The 22166-nt window shown below is 49.7% G+C and overlaps 1 protein-coding gene across 2 annotated transcripts in view; it reads right to left on the bottom strand.

The window, feature by feature from the left end:
• Window positions 1-3539: 3539 nt before the first annotated feature.
• The window catches only part of CERCAM (cerebral endothelial cell adhesion molecule), a 32949-nt gene continuing 14322 nt past the window's right edge, over window positions 3540-22166 (bottom strand). Inside the window, exons 10-14 of one of the 2 annotated variants that reach the window (XR_013981718.1) lie at window positions 20868-20995; window positions 17666-17869; window positions 10219-10475; window positions 8928-9048; window positions 3540-4498 (exon numbers count right to left, since the gene is read on the bottom strand). Coding sequence is in view for 1 of the 2 variants with exons in the window: in XM_080990922.1 (XP_080847048.1) it covers window positions 10229-10475; window positions 17666-17869; window positions 20868-20995 (579 nt within the window). In the remaining variant the exon portion in view is untranslated. The remainder of the gene's footprint in view (window positions 4499-8927; window positions 9049-10218; window positions 10476-17665; window positions 17870-20867; window positions 20996-22166) is intronic. The other variant, XM_080990922.1, reaches the window with a different exon arrangement.

Here is a 22166-nt window from a genome sequence, read left to right as displayed (position 1 = left end):
GAAGCAGGATGCCCAGCTGCATGCGTCAAGGCCCCAGGTCCACCCTCGCAGCATTTCTGGGCATGGCTGGGCTCATTCAGTGTTGCTCTAGGACATTCTAGGATGTTAAAATGCGGGGGGGGGGGGGCTGCCTACCCTGTGCTGCTGGCACCCACCACCAGGTACTTAAGGTTGTGCAAGTTTCTAGCCATGTGGGCAACCACAGGTAGAATATAGTCTTCATTATTTGTTATATTGTCCATTATAAACAGAGCCTAGGAGGTGCTTTCTAAACCCCGTTTGTTCAAGAAAGCAGCCTCCCCTTGGCAGAGAGGGTTCTGAGGTGGTTGAGTGACTCTCAGTGGCGTAGCGTGGGTTGTCAGCACCCGGGGCAAGGCAAGTAATTTGCGCCCCCTAACCCATGGATTTGCGCCCCCTAACCTGTGGATTTGCGCCCCCTAACCCATGGATTTGCCCTAACCCCAGATGTTGCGCCCAGTGTGGCCGGCCCCCCCTGCACCCCCCATGCTACGCCACTGGGTTGGCCAGTTGGTGTTAAAAAAGATAGAACTTTTTTTATGTATGCTACAACAGCAGCAAGAATACTCATTGCAAAGTATTGGAAGACGCAAGATTTACCCACTCTGGAAGAATGGCAGATGAAGTTGATTGACTGCATGGGATTGGCAGAAATGACTGGCAGAATCCGCAACCAGGGAGAAGAGTCGGCAGAAGAAGATTGGAAGAAATTTAAGGACTATTTACAGAAATACTGCAATATTAAGGAATGTTGAATGATGTTGGATTGAAATTACGTTAAGTGGTTTCTAGCTGTAATGGTATAAAAGGTTATGAAAAAATGGTTTTTTAAAGTAAAAGTTTAAGTTTCAAGAACTTGGATAGAAAATAAGGTGTTATTTAGCGGTAATGCTATGAGATAAGGATTTGCTGAACAAATAATTTGAACTAGAAAACAAGAAGGGGAGGTATGAGGAGGTCAGGGAAATATGTTATTGAAAAATAAGTTGTGAATTTTATGTGTTTTTAATATATATTTTTTCTATTTTTTGCATTTTTCTCTTTGTATAAAATTGAAAACTTTAATAAATATCTTATTTTAAAAAAAGGAATTTATTAAATTTATTATTTGTGGAGCCCCCGCGGGCCGAGGCAGCCAAAGCCCCCTCCCCTTGGGCGCCCGACGGAGGAAGGAACCACGGCCCGCCGGGCGGCCAGCGGCCTCTCTCCCGGTGCTGGGGGCGCACGGCGGCGGCGGCAGCGGCAGCGGCGGCTTCTCCTCCTCCTCCTCCTCGGGACTCGCTTCTCCGGAGGCTGCCCCAAGGTGAGCCCGAGCCTTTCTCCCTGCTCCGCGTCTGGCTGCCTTGCTCTGCCGCGGGGGCGACAGGGTGTGTGTGTGTTGTGCGTTGCGTTCTGCCTCCCGGGGCGGGAGGGAGCATCCCGGAGCCGCCTCCCCCTCCTCCTCCTGCGCGGGGCATGTGCCAGAGGAGGCTCCCCGGGAAATGGCCCTGGGCGCTGGGGGGTCTGGGCGGCATCCGCGGCGGCGGCGCTGAGCGAGGCGAGGAGGAGAAGCTGCCGGCGGGCGAGGGATGCGCGGGCTGAGCGAGGGGCGTTCCCCTTCCCTCTGGACTCGCGCCCCCCCCAGAAGTTGCGCCCGGTGCGGCCGGCACCCCTGGCACCCCCCACGCTACGCCACTGGTGACTCTAACACCATTGTGACTGACAAAGCGGCCCTTTTTGCTCTGGTGGCAAGGAAGATTAGGAAGAAATAACTAGACAAAACAGCAGTAAATTTAAATATACTGCATGTAGTCATGGAGGCTTCTCATTTATACTCCCGCTTGCATTACATGGTCCCATTTGTTCAAGTAGAGGCTTTGTTTTTTTATTTTATTATTGTCTGTGCTTATGGTTTTGTCACAAGACCTATAGAACGCAAAATTTATCACTTTTCTGGCCAGGTATAAAAGCAGCTTCTTTTAATCTGACTTAAAAGCACTGATGTAGGATTTGAGCATTGAGCAGAGGTCTCTGTCTATTGCTCCTTCAACTCATGTGCAATTTCATCAATATTTAAAAATAACTAAAATAACCAAGGCAAAATAAGAATGCAAATTTCTTTATGCATTTATTGTAATCCCGCCCCCCTCCCCCGCCCCATAGCACAGCTACAATTTTCTCATCACATCATTAGTTTTACATGCTAGATTCCTGACCATTAGAACCCACAACGGCTGAAGTGCAAATGGTTAGCATGTACCCTAAATGTTCAAGATTGCCAGATTTCCCTCCCGCACAGGGCCTTGTGCTGTTAACACCTGTACAAACTTATATTCAGCTGGTGAAGTCCCCTGCCCTGCCCAGCATGGAGACATGCTGGTGGAGAAAACATCATAGGCCGGACTTCTGTTTGTTGTAAAGGTAAAGGGACCCCTGACCATTAGGTCCAGTCATGGCCAACTCTGGGGTTGCGGCGCTCATCTCGCTTTATTGGCCGAGGGAGCTGGTGTACAGCTTCCGGGTCATGTGGCCAGCATGACTAAGCCGCTTCTGGCGAACCAGAGCAGCACACGGAAACGTCGTTTACCTTCCCGCTGGAGCGGTAGCTATTTATCTACTTGCACTTTGACGTGCTTTCGAACTGCTAGGTTGGCAGGAGCAGGGACTGAGCAATGGGAGCTCACCCCGTCGCGGGGATTCGAACCGCCAACCTTCTGATCAGCAAGTCCTAGCCTCTGTGGTTTAACCCACAGCACCACCCGCGTCCCTCTGTTTGTTGTACAGGGGCTTTAAAGGGCAGAAGAACATTGGCAGAAAAAGTTGGCAATGATGGGTGATATCCAGCCAAGTCATATTGAGAGGACACCCAATGTAATAAATAAAATTCCTGAAGTCAATGGGTCTACCCTGGTTATGGCCAATGGATATTGCCCCATAGCTTTGGAGAGGGGAACAAGAATACAGTGAAGATATGGCTCTGTACATTTAAATAAGAGATCAAATTTAATCTTCAGTTTGATTTACTAGTTTTGCCTTTTTAAGAAATGCAACAAAGAGTTGAGGAAATGGTGTGTCAGCGGAAGCTGACAGTGGAGAGAGAACTGGAACTGAAGAACTCCAGAGTCAACAGGCAGAACACAGTCTGTCAGCCAACGTGGAGGTCCTAACTAATCCCATCCCTGCTGGTGGCAGCTGAACAACAGATTGCTCAAAACTGGAGAACTTCGGATAATTTACAGTCGGCTGTTTGGAAGCAGGAGGTTTGCACAGCAGCTCTTATGGAAAAGCAAACCCAACAATTAAGAGCACTAAATGGACCACAAATGGAAAACAACTTCAAAGAAATATGGAACCACAGAACAATAAAGCTGGAAAGTACCCCCAAGGGTCATCTAGTCTAACCCCATGCAATCCAAGAATGTACAACTAAAAAAACCCTAGTTATCTTAAATGTTTTCAGTTATGCATCCTCCAGCAAGACATGGCCAGCTATGTATAGTGAGGTACATTTGGTTAGCCTTTGTTATCTTACTCTTCTGAGAGAAGTGTTCTTTCTTCTTGATTGTATGGGTGTTTTCTATTTTGCTATACTGTGAAAATTGTTGTTGTTTTAAGTCAAAGAGGCAGTCCTGAGGTCTCCTAGATGGCTTAGGGGAAACATTCACTTACTAGCAGCCTCCTGGGGGGGCCAGAGGCAAGAGTGACTGAAGCATCAGGTATAACTTCTGCCATTTGTACCATAAGCCAGATTTCAACCATGCAAATGTTGAGAAGTTTTCCCATATACACATCCACACCTGTTGCTCCACCCTGGTAAGCAAGAGCCACTATATCCCTGCTGAACAACACATTTCACCCAGGGAAGGGACTCAAGGGGTGTGTGGCTTCAGGAGGATGTCAAAGGCCTGACAGAAAGATCTTGAGGGCCAGAGGTTCTCCCCTCCTCTGGTGTTCAATGAAGACACTGTCTCTCTAAACCAGCCATGCCCCATGGCAATGCCAGGCAGTGCAGAAAACTCCAATCGCTGTGCAGATTATTTATCCAAATTGGACAGTCTTTTTTATAAAAAAAAGTTGGAATGGCCTGTTCTGACAGCAAACATCTGCACAAACCAATCTACATCTCAGCAGGCTGCAGAAATTAGGTCTCTTGCAACTGCCGTGCATGTGTGCGTGTTTGTGGAGAAAGGAAAACAGCCAAAGGCACCCAGCTGGTGCCAATATCAGCTCCAAACCATCGTATAAGTGAAGGAAGCTTTTGCTGCTAGGAGAGCACAAATATTGCAGCACCCCAAAACTCCACCGTCATCCAAAAAGGGAAATTCCAGAGGCATTGGCAGAGCACAAACTGGTCTTTGATGCAAGTTTTGCACACAGTGCATTCGTTTCCCTGTTCAACACAGCTCAAGCAAACACAGTGTCCTAATACAAGGTGGTGAGTGGGGGGAACCAATCCTTGATCTATCATCGTCTTCTCACTTATGGGCTGCAGCAGGTACACCTGGGAGGGAAAAAGGAAGAGATGGGTGTTATTAGAGTAAAACCTACTGATAGAGAGCAGGAAGAAAACATTTTGGCATAGACCTGCTGCTATAGTTGGAGACATAGGCCGTGTGTGCAATGATAAGCAAGGTGCTTATTCCACCAGCTGCTGTTTTTGCAGGGATTGGTTTCAGGGCACAGGGGCTAGGAACTTGTCCTTCGTTGCTGTTTAAAAGTAAGCCAAGATTCTCATTATTGACAAATTACAAAACTCTGCAATTTGCATGGAATTTCAAGGCACACACTGTCAACATATAAACCTGCCCAATGGCAGCAATCATAGTAAGAGAAGATAGATTACGGCCACATTCATACTGTACATTTAAAGTGCTATGAAACCACTTTAAACAAACACAGCTTCCTTTGAGATGCAGTTTGCTAAGCGTGCTGAAAGTTTATAAGGGATACCCTGTTCCCTTCCCAGGGTGGCTTAAACAACCAATCCCTCTTCACAGGAAACACTGGGGATTGTAGGTCTGTGAGGGGAATAGACACTTTCATAGCATGCCACTGGTGGGCAGGGCCAAAAAAAAGGGGGGGGGGGAGTAGACAACAAATGTGCTTTTTGCATTTGTGCAATAAGCTAGTTTCTGCACACATGAGCGGATTGCACATTATCCTCCGTCCAGGCAACCAAGAGGCATGATCAGAGTTCAAAGACATATTCCAGCCAGGCAAAAGCACTCATGAAAGTCCCAAAGCAAGGCTGGTAATGGGTGCAGCCAGTGAACAGTCACACACAGAGAGGCCAGGAGGGTCAGATTTGGCTCCTGGGTCTGAGGCTCCTCATTCCTGCGGCAAATCATTAACCAGCACATGCAAACTGGGACCCAGAAATATCTTCGTTGCAGGAAACCGATCCAGCTTATAGCGACCTGCGTTGCATGGTTTTCATTATCCTGTGGTTGCATTCTTGACACAGGGAACAGCAAGCGGGCTCCGAGTGCAGTGCTTTGCTGCTTCATTTCCTTTCCCTGAACTGTGCATCACCAGTATGTAGGATCTTTTTCAAAAAGTGGGGGTGCGGGAGGCTACAGCTGAGAACCAGCTGGCTAACAGCAAAGCAAGCCAGACTTTCCTGACCTCCAGCTGCAGGGAGCACAGGGCCGTTGTTTGTTTACCTCGGAATCTGAGCAGTTTCTTGGGATTTCCTGTCCTAGCAGCTTCAGGGAACTCACAAAAGCAGCACTGAGCCTCAGCACACGTCCTTAGACAGAGTCTTTTGAAACTCCTGCTTGTTTAGGCTCTGCAAGACACACAGGCGGTCCAGAGGAGAGAAAGAGTCAGCCAGAGTAGCAGAGGAAGCCCACGCGGCTTTTGGGAGCCGAGGCCAACTGCCTGAAATCAGGATAAGGGCAGCAGGATTCAGAGCCATGTTCCAGCTGCTGAGTTTTCTCTGGTTTCCAGGTTCTTTAGAGGGTCGCAGGTTTTGCCCAGATGTCAGGCTCCTGCTAGTGCTAAAACCTCCCACACAAGCAAGGCACAAATCAGAGAGAAATCCATAGAAGTGGGAGAGAGGGTGGGGCTTGTGGAGAATGCATCCCTCTTTCCTTGGACTAAAAACTGCCAGATGTTTTCATTTACAAGGTTGTTTATCCGTGATGTGTTATGCAGTGGTTAGGATGTTGGACTAGGATCTGGGAGACCCGGGTTCAAATTCTCCCCTTGCACTTGGCCATGAAATTCACTGGCTGACCTTGGACCAGTCAGTCCTTCACAGCTCAAGGCCCTACCTCACAGGGGCATTGTGAGGATAAAACAGAGAAAGGCAAGAACCTTGTACACCACCTTGAACTCCTTGAGGGAAAGGTGGGGTATAAATGTAAAAAGAAACCCAAACATATTAGATTAAAGTCTGCTTAACTACAATAACAAGTGCCCCCCCTTTTTTGTAATGTGCACAATATCCTTTTCTGTTTTGTTTTCTACATAGATACGATTTCTTGTTTCTTCTTCTTTGTGTCTTATCTTACTCTGTGCACTTGTACTTTTGTACTTTTTAATTTTTCAATGAAGAATATAAAATAAAAAAAGAAACCCAACCTGATTCCAAATCACCCAAATTAGGGGCAGACAGAGAAAACAATGCAAAATTCACACATATTTCAGCTTTCTGTACAGTGGTACCTCGGGTTAAGTACTTGATTCGTTCCGGAGGTCCGTTCTTAACCTGAAACTGTTCTTAACCTGAAGCACCACTTTAGCTAATGGGGCCTCCTGCTGCCACTGCGCCGCCAGAGCACGATTTCTGTTCTTATCCTGAAGCAAAGTTCTTAACCTGAAGCACTATTTCTGGGTTAGCGGAGTCTGTAACCTGAAGCGTATGTAACCCGAGGCACCACTGTATTATTCTGCTTCTTTGATTCATACGCAGTATTTATGGTGTGTGCTCTGCTACCCACAGCAGAAGCGACTTCCACTCCGTTCAGTAATAAACTGTATACATGATTAGAGGAAACTGCAGTCATAGGCCCACATACCTGGAAGAAACAAGCCCCTCTGAGCTATGGGAGCGGTTCACTTCTGAGTAGATGCAGACAGGACTCTGCAGGAGGATCATGACCAAGTGTATGCAGTGTGTGGGACACGAGCAAAGGTGCAGTGGGTGGAGACATCCTCCTTAGCAAGATGAGGCCCCACACAGAGGGAGTCTTGAGCGAAAAGCCTGCTTTCACAGCTAGGGGCAAGTAGACAAGTGGTGAGAAAAGCAGTGGAGGTGGGCAAGTGGAAAGGGGGAGGTTGCTTCCTGGATGCAGAACAAAGCAGGAGTGTTCTGAGTGCTCCCCACCTCCCACCAGCTTTGCCAGGGGGCTCCTTGCCCTCCAACATGGGGGACGCTGTTCTGGAGTTGCTCTATCTTCCCTTTCTGAATAGGGGACCCTGCCCTTGGCTGGTGTGGCAACTTAGTTCTCCCCACCGACCAGCCCAAGGCAGCAGCTCCAGAGCCTGAACATAAGAAGAGTCCTGCTGGATCAGGCCAATGGCCCATTTAGTCCAGCATTCTGTTTCTACAGTGGCCAACCAGATGCCTCTGTTGGGGAGCCTGCAAGCTGGACGTGAGTGCAGCAGGAACAATAACAAAAACCCTGAAGTTTCCAATAACTGGTATTCAGAAACATTGCTGCCTCCAACTATGCTGGCAGAGCACGGCCATCCTGTCTAGTAACCGTCAATAGCCTTCTGCTCTGTGAAATGGTCTAATCCTTCTTTTTTTTTTAGAATAATTTTTTATTAACTGACCAATCACATCAAATCAAACCAAATTACATAAATTCCAAATTACACAGCCGAATTTTAAATTTTTGTTGGGGGTACCCATATTTCAAGTTCTGAAGGGGATCCAATCAACTTCTTGCTTCTTACTGCTGTTTTAATGTCCACAAATCTAACCTTATGATGTTCACAGTACTATCCAGTCCTTTCTTATTGTTTTTCCACATCTCTTGTTGTTATTTTCATATATTTTTCCTTTCTCTTTGTGACCTCTGATAGTCTCCACAAGCTGGTTAGAACATTTTGTAATCCTGCGTGGATATATATTTTTTTATCCAGTAGCCATATCCAGACGTTTTCCATATAACATCACTTCCATACATCAAAACAGTCTTAGCATCATTAATCTTCACCAATCTGCCTCCTTTCTCAAAACCTCTTTAGGAGATTCACCAGGAATGCAGTCTGAAAACAAGTCCGTTCTTCCTCCCGGCTATAAATCCTTTGGCAAGATGGCGACTCCAAATTAATTGCTGCGCCATTCCAAAAGCTCTTATTGCTTCTCGATCTCCATAAAGCATACTTTTGGTTAAAGTTTATCTCCACACAGACCTTAATCATCCTGCTTGGGTTAGTTCAACCAACGATTCTAGTGAGGAGGGGTTCTTGTAAATCACATAGAAGGAAAGCAAAAAGGTTCCCCCCCCCATTCAGTCCCGTTGTCAACATACCCAGCCTTTGGTGTATCTTCATCGTAAAATATTCCTGTTTCTCCAACCCATCGTCTTCTTTCGCAGAGGTCACTTAAATTAGCAGACTTCACTCCCCTTCTTCACTTGAAATATGTGCATTTGCTTCTTTTGTAATTAATTATTCCAAATTGCTGCAGCTAGTGCGCGATCAGAGACAGCGTCCAGGAGACCCGAGGTCCACACGGGGGCATTCTGCCTAGGGCCCTCACCCCCTTCTTTCGAATTAGGGGGTGATTTATGGGCACAGCATGCAAGGGCAGTGTTCCCCATTTCCTTGGGGCAACAAGGGAGGCTGCCTACTCCCATAACAGCCTCTTAATTACCCCGTATGGGTCGGAGAGATGGTATTATCGGCCATCTTCCAATGCGCCCCCTAGTGGCCCCCGTGAAATAGACTAATCGAAAGCACTCCAGGTTGCTGACCATTGCTGCTTCCTGTGGGAGTTCTACAGCTTGACGTGCATTCTGCATGAAGAAGTGCTTTCTTCTATCTTCCCTGAATCTTCCAACATTCGGATTCACTGGGTGTCCATGAGTTGCAATGCTTTGAGAGAGTGAGAAAAATGTTTCTGTCGGTTTTCTCCAGGCTGTACATAATTCTATAAACTTCTATCGTTGTCTCCTCTTCCTTGTCTTTTCTATAAACTAAAAAATCCCGAACACTTTCTTCATAGTTGAGTTGCTCCATCCCCTTGATCACTTGGGTTAGGGTGAGCCCTTTGCCAAACTTTTGGGGGAGGCACTGCCTCCTCAAATGTGCCACCCCTGGTAACTACCCACTTTGCTCTCCCCCCCCCCCATAAATATGGAGGGAGAAAGAGACTCACAGGACACAGACATGGCCAGAAAAACAAACAACAGGCCTGGCTTGCTGCTTTTTAAGAGAGATCTGCAGAAATGAGCAACTGAAGATGTAGAGCTCAATACATACATCAGTGCATTTCAAGCAGCTCAACGAGTAGCAACCAGTTTCAAACAACTGACAACCCTCACCAGGATAATTATTACTTTGCTGCCTTAATCTAAACAGCAACGATGGCAGAACTGAAGTGTCTTGGCAAGAATGAATACTCTGGACTTCAGCAAACTGGCGCCCAATGTCTCAGCAAAATTGGTGGCTCCAGAAAGACAGTTCTTGATTTATTTATTTTTTAAGAGATGGAACCTTTCCAGTTAGCTCCATGACACGTTGAGGACACGCACACACACAAAGAATCCAAACAAACTCCAAGTTACATACACACATCTCTGCATACAGGCCTGCAGGAGACCACCTACTCAGTGATGAAGGTGAGCCTTCTTGCAAGGTGCTCATTTATTTATTTTGGTCATGCAGTAAAAGTATTTATATACTGCCTACTCATAAGGTATCAGGGCAGTGTACAGTAATATAAAAACATTTACTGGGCACTGCCCAGTAAGCAAGGCAGACAGCTTAACAGCTCCTTCCATGCTCAAAAAGAGCTTTCAAGCTCTCCACCTGGTGTGCATTAATTTGCACAGTTTCAACCGGTCTGTTTTCAACCGTGCAAGTTTGCAAGTTAATTGTGCATAAAATGCCATCATGCTGTAGATGAGTTGCAGGGCAGGGGGTGGGGGGGCGAGAAGCAATCACTTCTGGGAAAGGCTTCCTGCAGCCAACTGCCCTACAGCATACGGCTCCGCCCAAGCGGTTCCACATCTGCTGCACAGCTGTTTCCCAGGCCTTACTTACCAGCCAGATGTTATAGCTCATCCCGAGAGGCCGGGCGGAAGGAGTGGCCTGAAGTGCCTACGCTGCCATGGGTGTCTTTCAGTGTCTTTTGCGAGCCGCTCCAGCCCGTCTTGCGTGAGTCATCGTCCCAGATGGTGGAGGTTTCCGTGTCGCTCATCCACTCGGCATCACCGGTGTAGTGGGTTGGGTAGGCGAGGTGGGGGCGCACAGAGAAAGCTCGCAGGTCCCGGTTGCTGAAATGCTTTTTGTAATCCTCACTGAGAGAGAGGGAAGAGAAGGAAGCATCAGCCTATCCTTCTGACCAGTGATTCTCAAAGGTTGCTCTGCATTATGACATCTGCACTCCAAGCCAATTCAGCCACTTGGCACTCTTGTGGCATCTTAAAGGTAAAGGTAAAGGGACCTCTGGCCATTAGTTCCAGTCGTGACCAACTCTAGGGTTGCAGCGCTCATCTCGCTTTATTGGCCGAGGGAGGCGGCGTACAGCTTCCGGGTCATGTGGCCAGCATGACTAAGCCACTTCTGTCGAACCAGAGCAGCGCACGGAAACGCCGTTTACCTTCCCACTGGAGTGGTACCTATTTATCTACTTGCACTTTGACGTGCTTCGAACTGCTAGGTTGGCAGGAGCAGGGACCGAGCAACGGAAGCTGACCCTGTTGCGGGGATTCGAACCACCGACCTTCTGATTGGCAAGCCCTAGGCTCTGTGGTTTAACCCACAGTACCACTCGCGTCCCTTGTGGCATCTTAAAACCTTGCACATTTGTTAAAGGTAGCCAACGTGGTGCCCCCATTGGGCATTGGTGAACTCCAATTTTCATTGTCTTTGACGACTGGCTGTGTTAGCTGTGGGGAGTTGGGAGTCCAGCAACAACTGTAAAATGTATTACAACTTACCTGATATAAGTACACCATTAGTTCCTAACACTGAAAATAAATGTATTTTCAATGAGTTTCTAGGAATTTGTTTCAGAAATTTGTTTTCTCTCTTCTGTATTTGTTAATAATTTTGAAATTCGATACTGTACTGTAAAAGCATTTTTTAAAAAATCATTCACCACAACCACCACCACAACAACCTTGTGGCTACCCAGTGTTGGCTAACCTAGCATAAACATTTATTGACTAAGAATCCACTTCATCAGATGCATGAAGCTCAGTCCTAAACTGGGGCAGGTGGGGAGAGAAGTGAGATCAAAGGGAGCCAAAATGCATCCCCATTAGCAAAGGAATTGTTATTGACTACCCAGCAATATTTTATTTGTGTGTGTGTGTGTGTGTGTGTGAGAGAGAGAGAGAGAGAGAGAGAGAGAGAAAGAAAGAGAGAGAGATTGATTTTGCATTACGCAAACACAGAGCCAAAAAAGGCCAGGTGAAATTCTGGTTTGGAGCGAGAGTCTGGCACAGATGGAAAGTCTGAAAACACAGCCAGGAATCCTGGCTCAGCCTCAGCCGGCTGCCTGTAAATCACATTCCCGAAGTGTCTTGAGCAGAAGCCAGTGTAGCTCGTGGGAAGCCATGCAGCAAGTAAGACATAAAAGCTTCTCCTATCAAGCCCACTTTCTATTTGGGGCACAGTGTGGCTGCTCCATCCCACGTGCCGGCATTGCTTACTATGGTGACCCAGTGATGGACTCCAGATTTGGGGGGGGGGGGCAGGAGGGCTGAACAAGACCTGCCCTTGTTGCCCATTTGCTTGCTCTCTCCCACTGGGCCTAATCCGCACCAGCGCACAGAGGAAGTGGGCAAGTGGTGGCCAATGCTCCTCCTTGCTCAACTGAGATGGAAGGCGAACATGTGGCAACTGCAAGGCTGAACAGGGCAGAAGGGGAGGAGGGCTCTGAAGGTCAACAGTGGGGCCCCTTACCACAGCGTGGGCCTTAGTCTGTCCTGTCAAAGCCAATCATGGCCTACTGACACAATTGGGTAGACCAGGAAAATAGCCCATCCGTCAAAACAGGGATAGGGAGCCTGAGGCCCTCCAGATGTTGATGGATTCTCAGCATCAGCTAGGGCTGATGGGAGTTGGAGTCCAACCACATCTAGAGGGCCACAAGTTCCCCTTGTTGTGGTACAGGCATTAACAGACAAGATACTAAGCTTTTCCTATATGCAACAACTGCAGCAAGAATTTTATTAGCACAGAAGTGGAAACAAGAGGAATTACCGACAAAGGAATAATGGCAACTGAAGTTAACAGAGTATGCAGAACTGGCCAAAATGACGGGAAGAATCCGAGAACAGCGGGGCCAGAAGTTCAACAAGGACTGGACTAAATTTGTAAATTATTTGAAAGACAATTGTAGTCAATCAAACATGTTGGTAGGATTGCAAGAAGCTTTGTAAGGAAAGGTATAAAAATCACTGCAGAGAGGAATAAGAAAATATGATGCTTTGATGTTTTTGATTTGAAAGCAATGGTTAAGTAGTGAAAATGCAGAAATCAGAAATGAAAGATAGAAAATCACAAGGAAGGTTTGAAGGAAGTCATGGCCCTAAAAAGCCAAAATGTATAATATAAGAGGAGAAATTGTAATGGAAAGCATTACAGTGGTACCTCTGGTGGCGAATGGGATCCATTCCGGAGGCCCGTTCGCAACATGAGCAGAACGCAACCCGTGTCTGCGCATCTGCGGGTCATGATTCACCACTTCTGCGCATGACTTCATTTTGAGCATCTGTGCATGCGCAAGTGACGAAACCCGGAAGTAACCCTTTCCGGTACTTCCGGGTCACCGCAGGACACAACCTGAAAATGCTCAACCTGAAGCAAATGCAACATGAGGTATGACTGTATTGTAAAATTACGGTAATAAAAATGATATTGGGGGGGGGGGACAACTTCCCCTTGTTGTTGCTGGCATCCATCTGTCTTGAGAGACAATGGAGTGCACCTCTAGGGGTGAAGGCAAACTACTGTGCTTGCAGCACCAGAGTGACTCTGAAGCACAAGCCTGGGCAGTGTGCATGGAGGTCCTGGGCTGCCCAGGAGACAAGACCCCCCACTCGGCATTGCAGGTGTGGTCTAAAGGAAGGCGGAGCAAGACGTTGGGCACCAGCTTGGCTGCAGGAGTTGCTGGAAGGAGGAGTACAAGGCACCATTCAACTGCCTTAGGGACTCCATTCTGAATTTGTGTAGGGTTTATTCCTTAGCTTAGCCTTTTCTTCCCCTGAAGGTGTCTCACAAAGAATCAGGTGTGGATTTTTCCTCGGGGTTTACTCCTGAAACCTTTCTCATGAATGAGTAGAGCCACAAGACAGCAGAGGTTTAGGATCTGGTGGTAAAGGGGAGTTCATCCTTCCTGCCAGCACCATTTCCTCACCAACAGGGGAGGCAACTTTCACATACCCCTCCCCCAACAGCAACACCCCCCCATGCTAACCCCCACTGTTTGGGAGGGCACCCCAAGCATCAAGGGAAGATGTTTTGTGAGAGACATGAGGACCTGGTGGGAAACTGCCTCTTCTATGCCCCGACTTCTGCCCTAGAGCATCAGGAGGACCAAGGATTCTCCATCCCAGTCCCAAGGCATGGCAATCAGCCACATTTCCCTGGCTCCTATTATGCTTCCAGAAAACTGAGCGAATGGCTGTTCAAGAAACCTCAACACCCTCTCCTCCTCCTCCTGGGGGCTTGCTGACTATTCTTTTCCACAGACTTCTGCAGGCTGGAGGGAGTGAAGTCATAGGAACAGATGTTTTCCCTTAACTGATGCCGGAGCAGTGAAGGCAGGGATTGCTGCGGGGCGGGGAGAGAGGTGCTTTTCTTCTTTTCTTTGCTTACAAGGCTTGATCCTGCCCAACTTATTCTGGAGGCCTTATCTGTGTGTGTCAGCCTTGACGTTTCTGAGCACAATTCAAAGTGTTGGTGCTGACCTTTAAAGCCCTAAACGGCCTTGGTCCAGTATACCTGAAGGAGCTTCTCCATCCCCATTGTTCAGCCCGGACACTGAGGTCCATCCCTGAGGGCCTTCTGGCGGTTCCCTCACCATGAGAAGCAAAGCTACAGGGAACCAGGCAGAGGGCCTTCTTGGTAGTGGCGCCTGCCCTGTGGAACACCCTCCCATCAGATGTCAAAGAGAAAAATAACTACCTGACATTTAGAAGATATCTGAAGGCAGCCCTGTTCAGGGAAGTTTTTAATGTATGATATATTAGTGTATTTTTGGTCTTTGTGGAAGCCGCCCGGAGTGGCTGGGGAAACCCAATAAGATGGGCAGGGTACAATTATTATTATTATTATTATTATTATTATTATTATTATTATTAGAGATTTAGCCTCCCACCCCTGACTGGTTGGTGCTTGTTTGGTTTTCCCAGACATATACTGCCACATCACTGGTGCAACAAGAGTACAATAGCTGTGGATTTGTACTGGACCGTCCACACATCCTTCCCCGTCATTAGCTGTTTTGAGATACTTCCTCCTATGTTGCTGCTTTATTGCCCTCTGGATTACTAAGCTTTTGCACTGCAGCACAACAAAAGGAGTATTTGTGGTATAGAAAGTTACCGTATTTTTCGCACCATAGGACGCACCGGACAATAGGACGCACTTTGTTTTAGAGGGGGGAGAACAAGAAAAAAAATTTCTCCCCCTCTCTGCCCAGCGCCCCTTCAGCGAAGTGGCAGGAGGCGCTGCGCAGAGAGGGGGAGAACTTTCCCCCTCTTGTTTTCCCGCTCTAAAACAAGGTGCCGTTTAAGGTGCGTTCAGGCGGCTACCTTGGAAGCCTGGAGAGCGAGAGGGGGCGGTGTGCACTGACCCCTCTCGCTCTCCAGGCTTCAGGTTCATTTCGACCTGCTCTTTGGGGCTGGCGGGGGGAAGCCCACCACCAGCCCCAAAGAGCAGGTCAGGGAGCAGCGGAAAGGCGCAGCAGAGAGGCTCCTGCCATAGCCGCCCGTCACCTCTCCAGCCGGGAGAGCGCGCGCGGGGCTAAAGCAGCCCCCCGCGACCCTCTCCCGGCTGGAGAGGTGACGGGCGGCTATGGCAGGAGCTTCTATAGCCGCCGGTCACCTCTCCAGCAGCCCCGCGCGCGCTCTCCCGGCTGGAGAGGTGACGGGCGGCTATGGCAAGAGCCTCAATAGCCGCCCGTCACCTCTCCAGCCGGGAGAGGGTCGCGGGGTGCCCGCGCGCGCTCTCCCGGCTGGAGAGGTGACGGGCGGCTATAGAAGCTCCTGCCATAGCCGCCCGTCACCTCTCCAGCCGGGAGAGCGCGCGCAGGGCTAAAGCAGCCCCCCGCGACCCTCTCCTGGCTGGAGAGGTGACGGGCGGCTATTGAGGCTCTTGCCATAGCCGCCCGTCACCTCTCCAGCCGGGAGAGCGCGCGCGGGGCTAAAGCAGCCCCCCGCGACCCTCTCCCGGCTGGAGAGGTGACGGGCGGCTATGGCAGGAGCTTCTATAGCCGCCGGTCACCTCTCCAGCAGCCCCGCGCGCGCTCTCCCGGCTGGAGAGGTGACGGGCGGCTATGGCAAGAGCCTCAATAGCCGCCCGTCACCTCTCCAGCCGGGAGAGGGTCGCGGGGTGCCCGCGCGCGCTCTCCCGGCTGGAGAGGTGACGGGCGGCTATAGAAGCTCCTGCCATAGCCGCCCGTCACCTCTCCAGCCGGGAGAGCGCGCGCAGGGCTAAAGCAGCCCCCCGCGACCCTCTCCTGGCTGGAGAGGTGACGGGCGGCTATTGAGGCTCTTGCCATAGCCGCCCGTCACCTCTCCAGCCGGGAGAGCGCGCGCGGGGCTAAAGCAGCCCCCCGCGACCCTCTCCCGGCTGGAGAGGTGACGGGCGGCTATGGCAGGAGCTTCTATAGCCGCCCGTCACCTCTCCAGCAGCCCCACGCGCGCTCTCCCGGCTGGAGAGGTGACGGGCGGCTATGGCAGGAGCTTCTATAGCCGCCCGTCACCTCTCCAGCAGCCCCACGCGCGCTCTCCCGGCTGGAGAGGTGACGGGCGGCTATGGCAGGAGCTTCTATAGCCGCCGGTCACCTCTCCAGCAGCCCCGCGCGCGCTCTCCCGGCTGGAGAGGTGACGGGCGGGTCACCTCTCCAGCCGGGAGAGGGTCGCGGGGTGCCCGCGCGCGCTCTCCCGGCTGGAGAGGTGACGGGCGGCTATGGCAAGAGCCTCAATAGCCGCCCGTCACCTCTCCAGCCGGGAGAGCGCGCGCAGGGCTAAAGCAGCCCCCCGCGACCCTCTCCTGGCTGGAGAGGTGACGGGCGGCTATTGAGGCTCTTGCCATAGCCGCCCGTCACCTCTCCAGCCGGGAGAGCGTGCGCGGGGCTAAAGCAGCCCCCCACGACCCTCTCCCGGCTGGAGAGGTGACGGGCGGCTATGGCAGGAGCTTCTATAGCCGCCCATCACCTCTCCAGCAGCCCTGCGACCCTCTCCCGGCTGGAGAGGTGACGGGCGGCTATGGCAAGAGCCTCAATAGCCGCCCGTCACCTCTCCAGCCGGGAGAGGGTCGCGGGGTGCCCGCGCGCGCTCTCCCGGCTGGAGAGGTGACGGGCGGCTATAGAAGCTCCTGCCATAGCCGCCCGTCACCTCTCCAGCCGGGAGAGCGCGCGCAGGGCTAAAGCAGCCCCCGCGACCCTCTCCCGGCTGGAGAGGTGACGGACGGCTATTGAGGCTCTTGCCATAGCCGCCCGTCACCTCTCCAGCCGGGAGAGCGTGCGCGGGGCTAAAGCAGCCCCCCACGACCATCTCCCGGCTGGAGAGGTGACGGGCGGCTATTGAGGCTCTTGCCATAGCCGCCCGTCACCTCTCCAGCCGGGAGAGGGTCGCGGGGCTATGGCGTCTTCGCTCCATAGGACGCACACACATTTTCCCTTCATTTTTGAAGGGAAAAAAGTGCGTCCTATAGAGCGAAAAATACGGTAACAGGATTATCAGCAGGGAGCTGCGCGACGCGGAAACAAAGCATGTCTGCCCTGAAACCTTTGCGGGTGTGAACAGAACTGAAAGTGGGATAGTGCATAACTGCCCCCAAAGCACCATGAAAACAAACAACCACAAATTCACAATAAAAATGGGGTCTAGAGGGGCCCTGAAGAAAAGCATTACGAACATACAGTAAGTGCCCTGAGGCTGGATCAGGCCCATGGCCCATCTAGTCCAGCATCCTGTTCTCACAGTGGTCAACCGGATGCCTGTATGAAACCTGCAAAACCTGAGCACAAGAGCAACTGGAATCCACAAGCATTACTGCCTCTGAATGTGGAGGCACAACATAGCCACCATGGCTAGCCATTAACAGCCCTCTCCTCCATCAAGTGTTCCACACTGCAACATTTTGTCGCAGGTCCCACTCACACATTAAATCCGCCACAGACTTTCCCATACAGACAGGGTGCTTCTTCAGCGCTTCCATGAGAACATCAAGGCAAGGTTGCTGTTCTGTTATTACTACATCTGAACTTCAAGCCAAATGAAACAAACCCACAATATTTCAAGCTCCTTACTTGGGGTGCTTGTCATACATGATGGGCAGGAATTCATCCACAGGGAGGATTTTGGAGAGCGGCTGTGCATCAATCAGTTTCTGAGCCCCTCGCCGTGAGATGATGTAAGCTAACGTCCAGTAGGAATATCCAGGCACCACAAGATTTCGTACATCTTCCACCAGCTCCTCATCCTCAGCGTTCACTTGCTTCCGGCCCAGGTAACTGAAGAAGACAAATCGGCCTTTTTAGTGTTCACCCATTTCCTTCTGCCTACACCAAGAGTAGGGAACCTTTTTGCCCCAGAAAGCCAGATCGTCATCTCCCACCTCCAAAAGCCAACATTAGCCCCGGGCAGTGCCATCAACCTGTCAGAAGTTGGCCCTGTTAGGATGTTGATGTTCCGTTCCACCGTGAGAGGAACAGATATGTGGATTGTTGCATGTCACATGTCTGTTTACATTCCAGCACAGCTTGCTGGGAACTTCCGTTTGTATATTGCTTTTGCCTATGCTGTTTGCTTGGACACGAAGGGAAGCAGACATGTTTTCCTTTGTCTGCTGCTGAATAAAATGATGTAAATATGCTTACATATGCCTCACAGCACCCGGGGCCTGGTCCCTGCAAATACTCACAGCACTCGGGGCCCGGTCCCTGCAAATATTCACAGCACTCAGGGCCCGGTCCCTGCAAATACTCACAGCACGCGGGGCCCGGTCCCTGCAAATACTCACAGCACATATGCCTCTTCCGTTGCAAAGAGTTCTTATCTCTGCTGGCTTGCGTGCTTAAGCTTTGAAGGCTTCTGTGGCCTGAGTCACAGTTTTTAATGCTGTTCCGAGAACCGGAGTTTGCCCGGCTGCCGGCCAGTGGCTGGAGCCAGCTGGGGGCCTGCCAAATGCCCCCGTCTCCCCGGACGCATCCCAACAGGCCCATGGGGACGGAGAGAGATAGTAACTGAGCAGAACTGAGGAGACCTGGCAGGCCAAACCTGGCTGGTGGGCTGGAAGGTTCCCCACCCCTAGATTAACAGACCGACCTCAGGGAGCTGCTGCTAGTCAAAGCACAGTGTTCCAAGCTGGACAGATCCCTGATCTGTCCCAGTATAAGGTGGCACCATTTGAGGGTGGTGGGGAGGATCCACAGCCCAGTGGCAGCACACTTGCTTTGCATGCAGACAACCACAAATCCCCAGGTTGGAGGAGGGGCCCTTATCCATGTGCCACTTACCCAGCCTGCCCCACCTCCCACACCATACGATCCCGGTCTCCCCAGCTCCTCTCCTCCCAGACACATCTCCCCTCCCTCAATATAAACAAACAACAACAACAAGTTTAACAAAAACAGTTAAAACAATTTAAAACAGTAAAAACAATTGTAGCTGCAGCTCTGTCTCAGCTTTGCGCTGCAGCCAGAAGATGTAGATTGGCTTCAGGTGCAGAGGACTGGCTGGTGACAGTTTGCTGGCAGGAGTGAGGCCTTGCTAGCTCAGAGGTCTGCACTGGCTGGTGATTTGTTACTGCACCAAGTTCAAGTGTTTCTGCTAATATATAAAGCCCTTTGCAACTTGGGACCAGTTAACCTACGAGATCACCTTACACCAAATGTGCACACTCCATCACTTCAACCACTGGAAATGCCACTACTTTGCAGGTGCCACATAATACCTGTTCAGCATTTGTAAGAACTCAATCACTTAGTGTGGCAGCGCCTGCACTTGGGAATTCCCTGCCTATTGAGATCAAGCCTTCGCTATGCTCTTTTCGGCACCTGCTAAAAACATTCCTGTTTAGACAAGCCTACCCAGGTGCTTAGGGACGCGGGTGGCGCTGTGGGTTAAACCACAGAGCCTAGGACTTGCCGATCAGAAGGTCGGCAGTTCAAATCCCCGCGATGGGGTGAGCTCCCATTGCTCGGTCCCTGCTCCTGCCCACCTGGCAGTTCGAAAGCACGTCAAAGTGCAAGTAGATAAATAGGTACCACTCTGGCGGGAAGGTAAATGGCGTTTCCGTGCACTGCTCTGGTTCGCCAGAAGCGGCTTAGTCCTGCTGGCCACATGACCCGGGAGCTGTACGCCGGCTCCCTTGGCCAGTAAAGCGAGATGAGCGCCACAACCCCAGAGTCGGCCACGACTGGACCTAATGGTCAGGGGTCCCTTTACCTTTTTAGCCAGGTGCTTGGAAAGTTGAGGTGATTTTAATCAGTTTTAGTATTTTAACTCTTGCATGTTTTGAAGCAGTGTTGTGGTCTTTTTCTAGATTTTTTCTTTTGCCTTCTTTTAAACCACTTTGAGGTGCTTTATGCTCAAGAAGTGCATAATTTTTATGAAATAAATAAACGTGAATACAGGAAATAGCTTTCTAATGATTCAGACTATTGGCGCATCTGGTTCAACATTGCCTCTGGTGATTCTGCAGTATTTCAGGCAGAGTCAGGATCTCTTTCCCAGCCCTACCTGGAGTTGCCTAGGATTGAGCCAGAGACTTTTGCATGCAAAGCACAGACTCTAAACTAAACAAAACCCTAACCCTAAACAAAACAAAACAATAACCATTTAAAAACATAAATCACACCCTTTCCATACTCTATTTTTCATTCCCTTGTTTCCTCTACTTCCTCTCACCTCCCTTTTTGTATTCCACTTCTATTTAATTGTTTCAGCAAACCCTTTCCATCTTTCTCTATTTTCTGTCTTATTATAAATATCTGAACATATTTTTTTATCATTAAAAACTAAATACTCATATATCCTTAACTCCTTATAACATTTCTACTAAAGCCATAAAATTTCTTTCCACCATTTTTCTATCATTCATTAATTTTGCAATATTTCTATATATAAACTTTAAAATCTCTCATCTTCATCCACCATCTCCTCTCCCTGGTTTCGGATTCTGCCAGTCCTTTCCGTCAAATCCATATAGTCCATCAACCTGGAGATCTTATGTCCGAGGCTCTTAAGTCTTTCCCAGGTCCCTTCTGCAGGTCTTCTTCATATTCTTTAGTGCCAAAAAGCAAAATATTGCCTACACTGACTGGCAGCAGCTCACCAGGATTTCCAACAGGAGACTTTTCCAGACCTTCCTGGAGAAACCTTCTGCATGCAAAGCAGGTGCACTGCCACTGAGCTATAGTTATTTTGGCATTCCAAAGTGTAGCCAAACAACTAGGGCTGTTTTGCAGCTGAGGACCCTGCCCAACCCCACCAGCTAACCCAACATACATCAGGTCCCAATCCAGCTGTACTTGCTCCAGTTCATCCATCAGCCGCAAAATTCGCTTCTTGAAATATGCCTCAAACCGCACATCATCTTCCAGCACCACAGACTTCTCCAGACCCCGTTCGACAATCTAAAGGGGGGAGAAAACAACAGCGCTAGAGAGTATGGGTGAAAGAGACCTTAAAGTTCCATCGCAGAGCTCACCCAGGACTGCAGCAAGCAAAGGGACATCAGCATCTTTACCAAGGGAACTTGCTGTGTATGCTATAACAGCACAGCTCGGAGCTGGAGAAGCTGTTGCTCTTCAGATGTCTGAGATCTACAGCTCCCATTAGCTGTGGGGCTGATGAGAGTCCAGCAACATCTAGATAGCCACAGGTTCTGCATCCCTGGTGTAGACCTTGTTGAGAAATCCAAAAGACCTTTTTGGGGAAAGTGCAGGGCAGAGAGCAAATTTTATCATATGCTCACAGGCTTGGATTAATTAGGAGGATTGGAGCCAGGATCAAGGAATAACACCATCTCCTGATAATCAGAATACGGGAAGTCACCCAAAATTGTTTAATTTGGAACTGGATAATTGGCTCTTTTAATTGTATTGTGATTTGATATTGTATTAATGTGGCTTACATGGGATTGTTATTAATGAAAAAATAATAAGTTATCTAACAAAAGAACTACTTTGGAACATTGGGAAAGAGTTTGACTCCTGTGCTGCTGCAGCTTGGACCAGATGACTGCCAGGGACCCTTCCTAATCTTCAGCTCTATGATTCCAAGTGCAAAAGTGAGAGGGCAATGAATTCCTGATGCATGCGTCAATCTGGGAGGTGGGGGTCAGGTCAACCAGTGTCAGGATTTGCAAGGACTGGGCTCCCCAAGCCTCCCGACACTTCTCCACCCACTCTCTGCTATGTTGTACAATGTCGAGCAACAGCCAGAAACGCCTCCCCTACTCTTCAGCCCAGCAAACCAGGTGACCTGAGAGACACAGTAGGAGCCTAGCTGGACCTAAAAGAAGAATTTGGATTTGATATCCCGCTTTATCACTACCCGAAGGAGTCTCAAAGCAGCTAACAATCTCCTTTTCCCTTCCTCCCCCTCAACAAACACTGTGTGAGGTGAGTGGGGCTGAAAGACTTCAGAGAAGTGTGACTGGCCCAAGGTCACCCAGCAGCTGCAGGTGGAGGAGCAGGGAAGCGAACCCGGTTCACCAGATTACATGGCCACCGCTCTTAACCACTACACCACACTGGCTCTACCTATATAACCATTGCACAGGGCTTGGCCCCAGATCTTGAG

Source organism: Podarcis pityusensis, assembly GCF_964106645.2.
Source record: "Podarcis pityusensis genome assembly, chromosome: Z".
NCBI classification, from domain to species: Eukaryota; Metazoa; Chordata; class Lepidosauria; order Squamata; family Lacertidae; genus Podarcis; species Podarcis pityusensis.
Note: the sequence above shows the minus strand (reverse complement) of the source record. Positions and strands in the feature narration are given on the sequence as shown.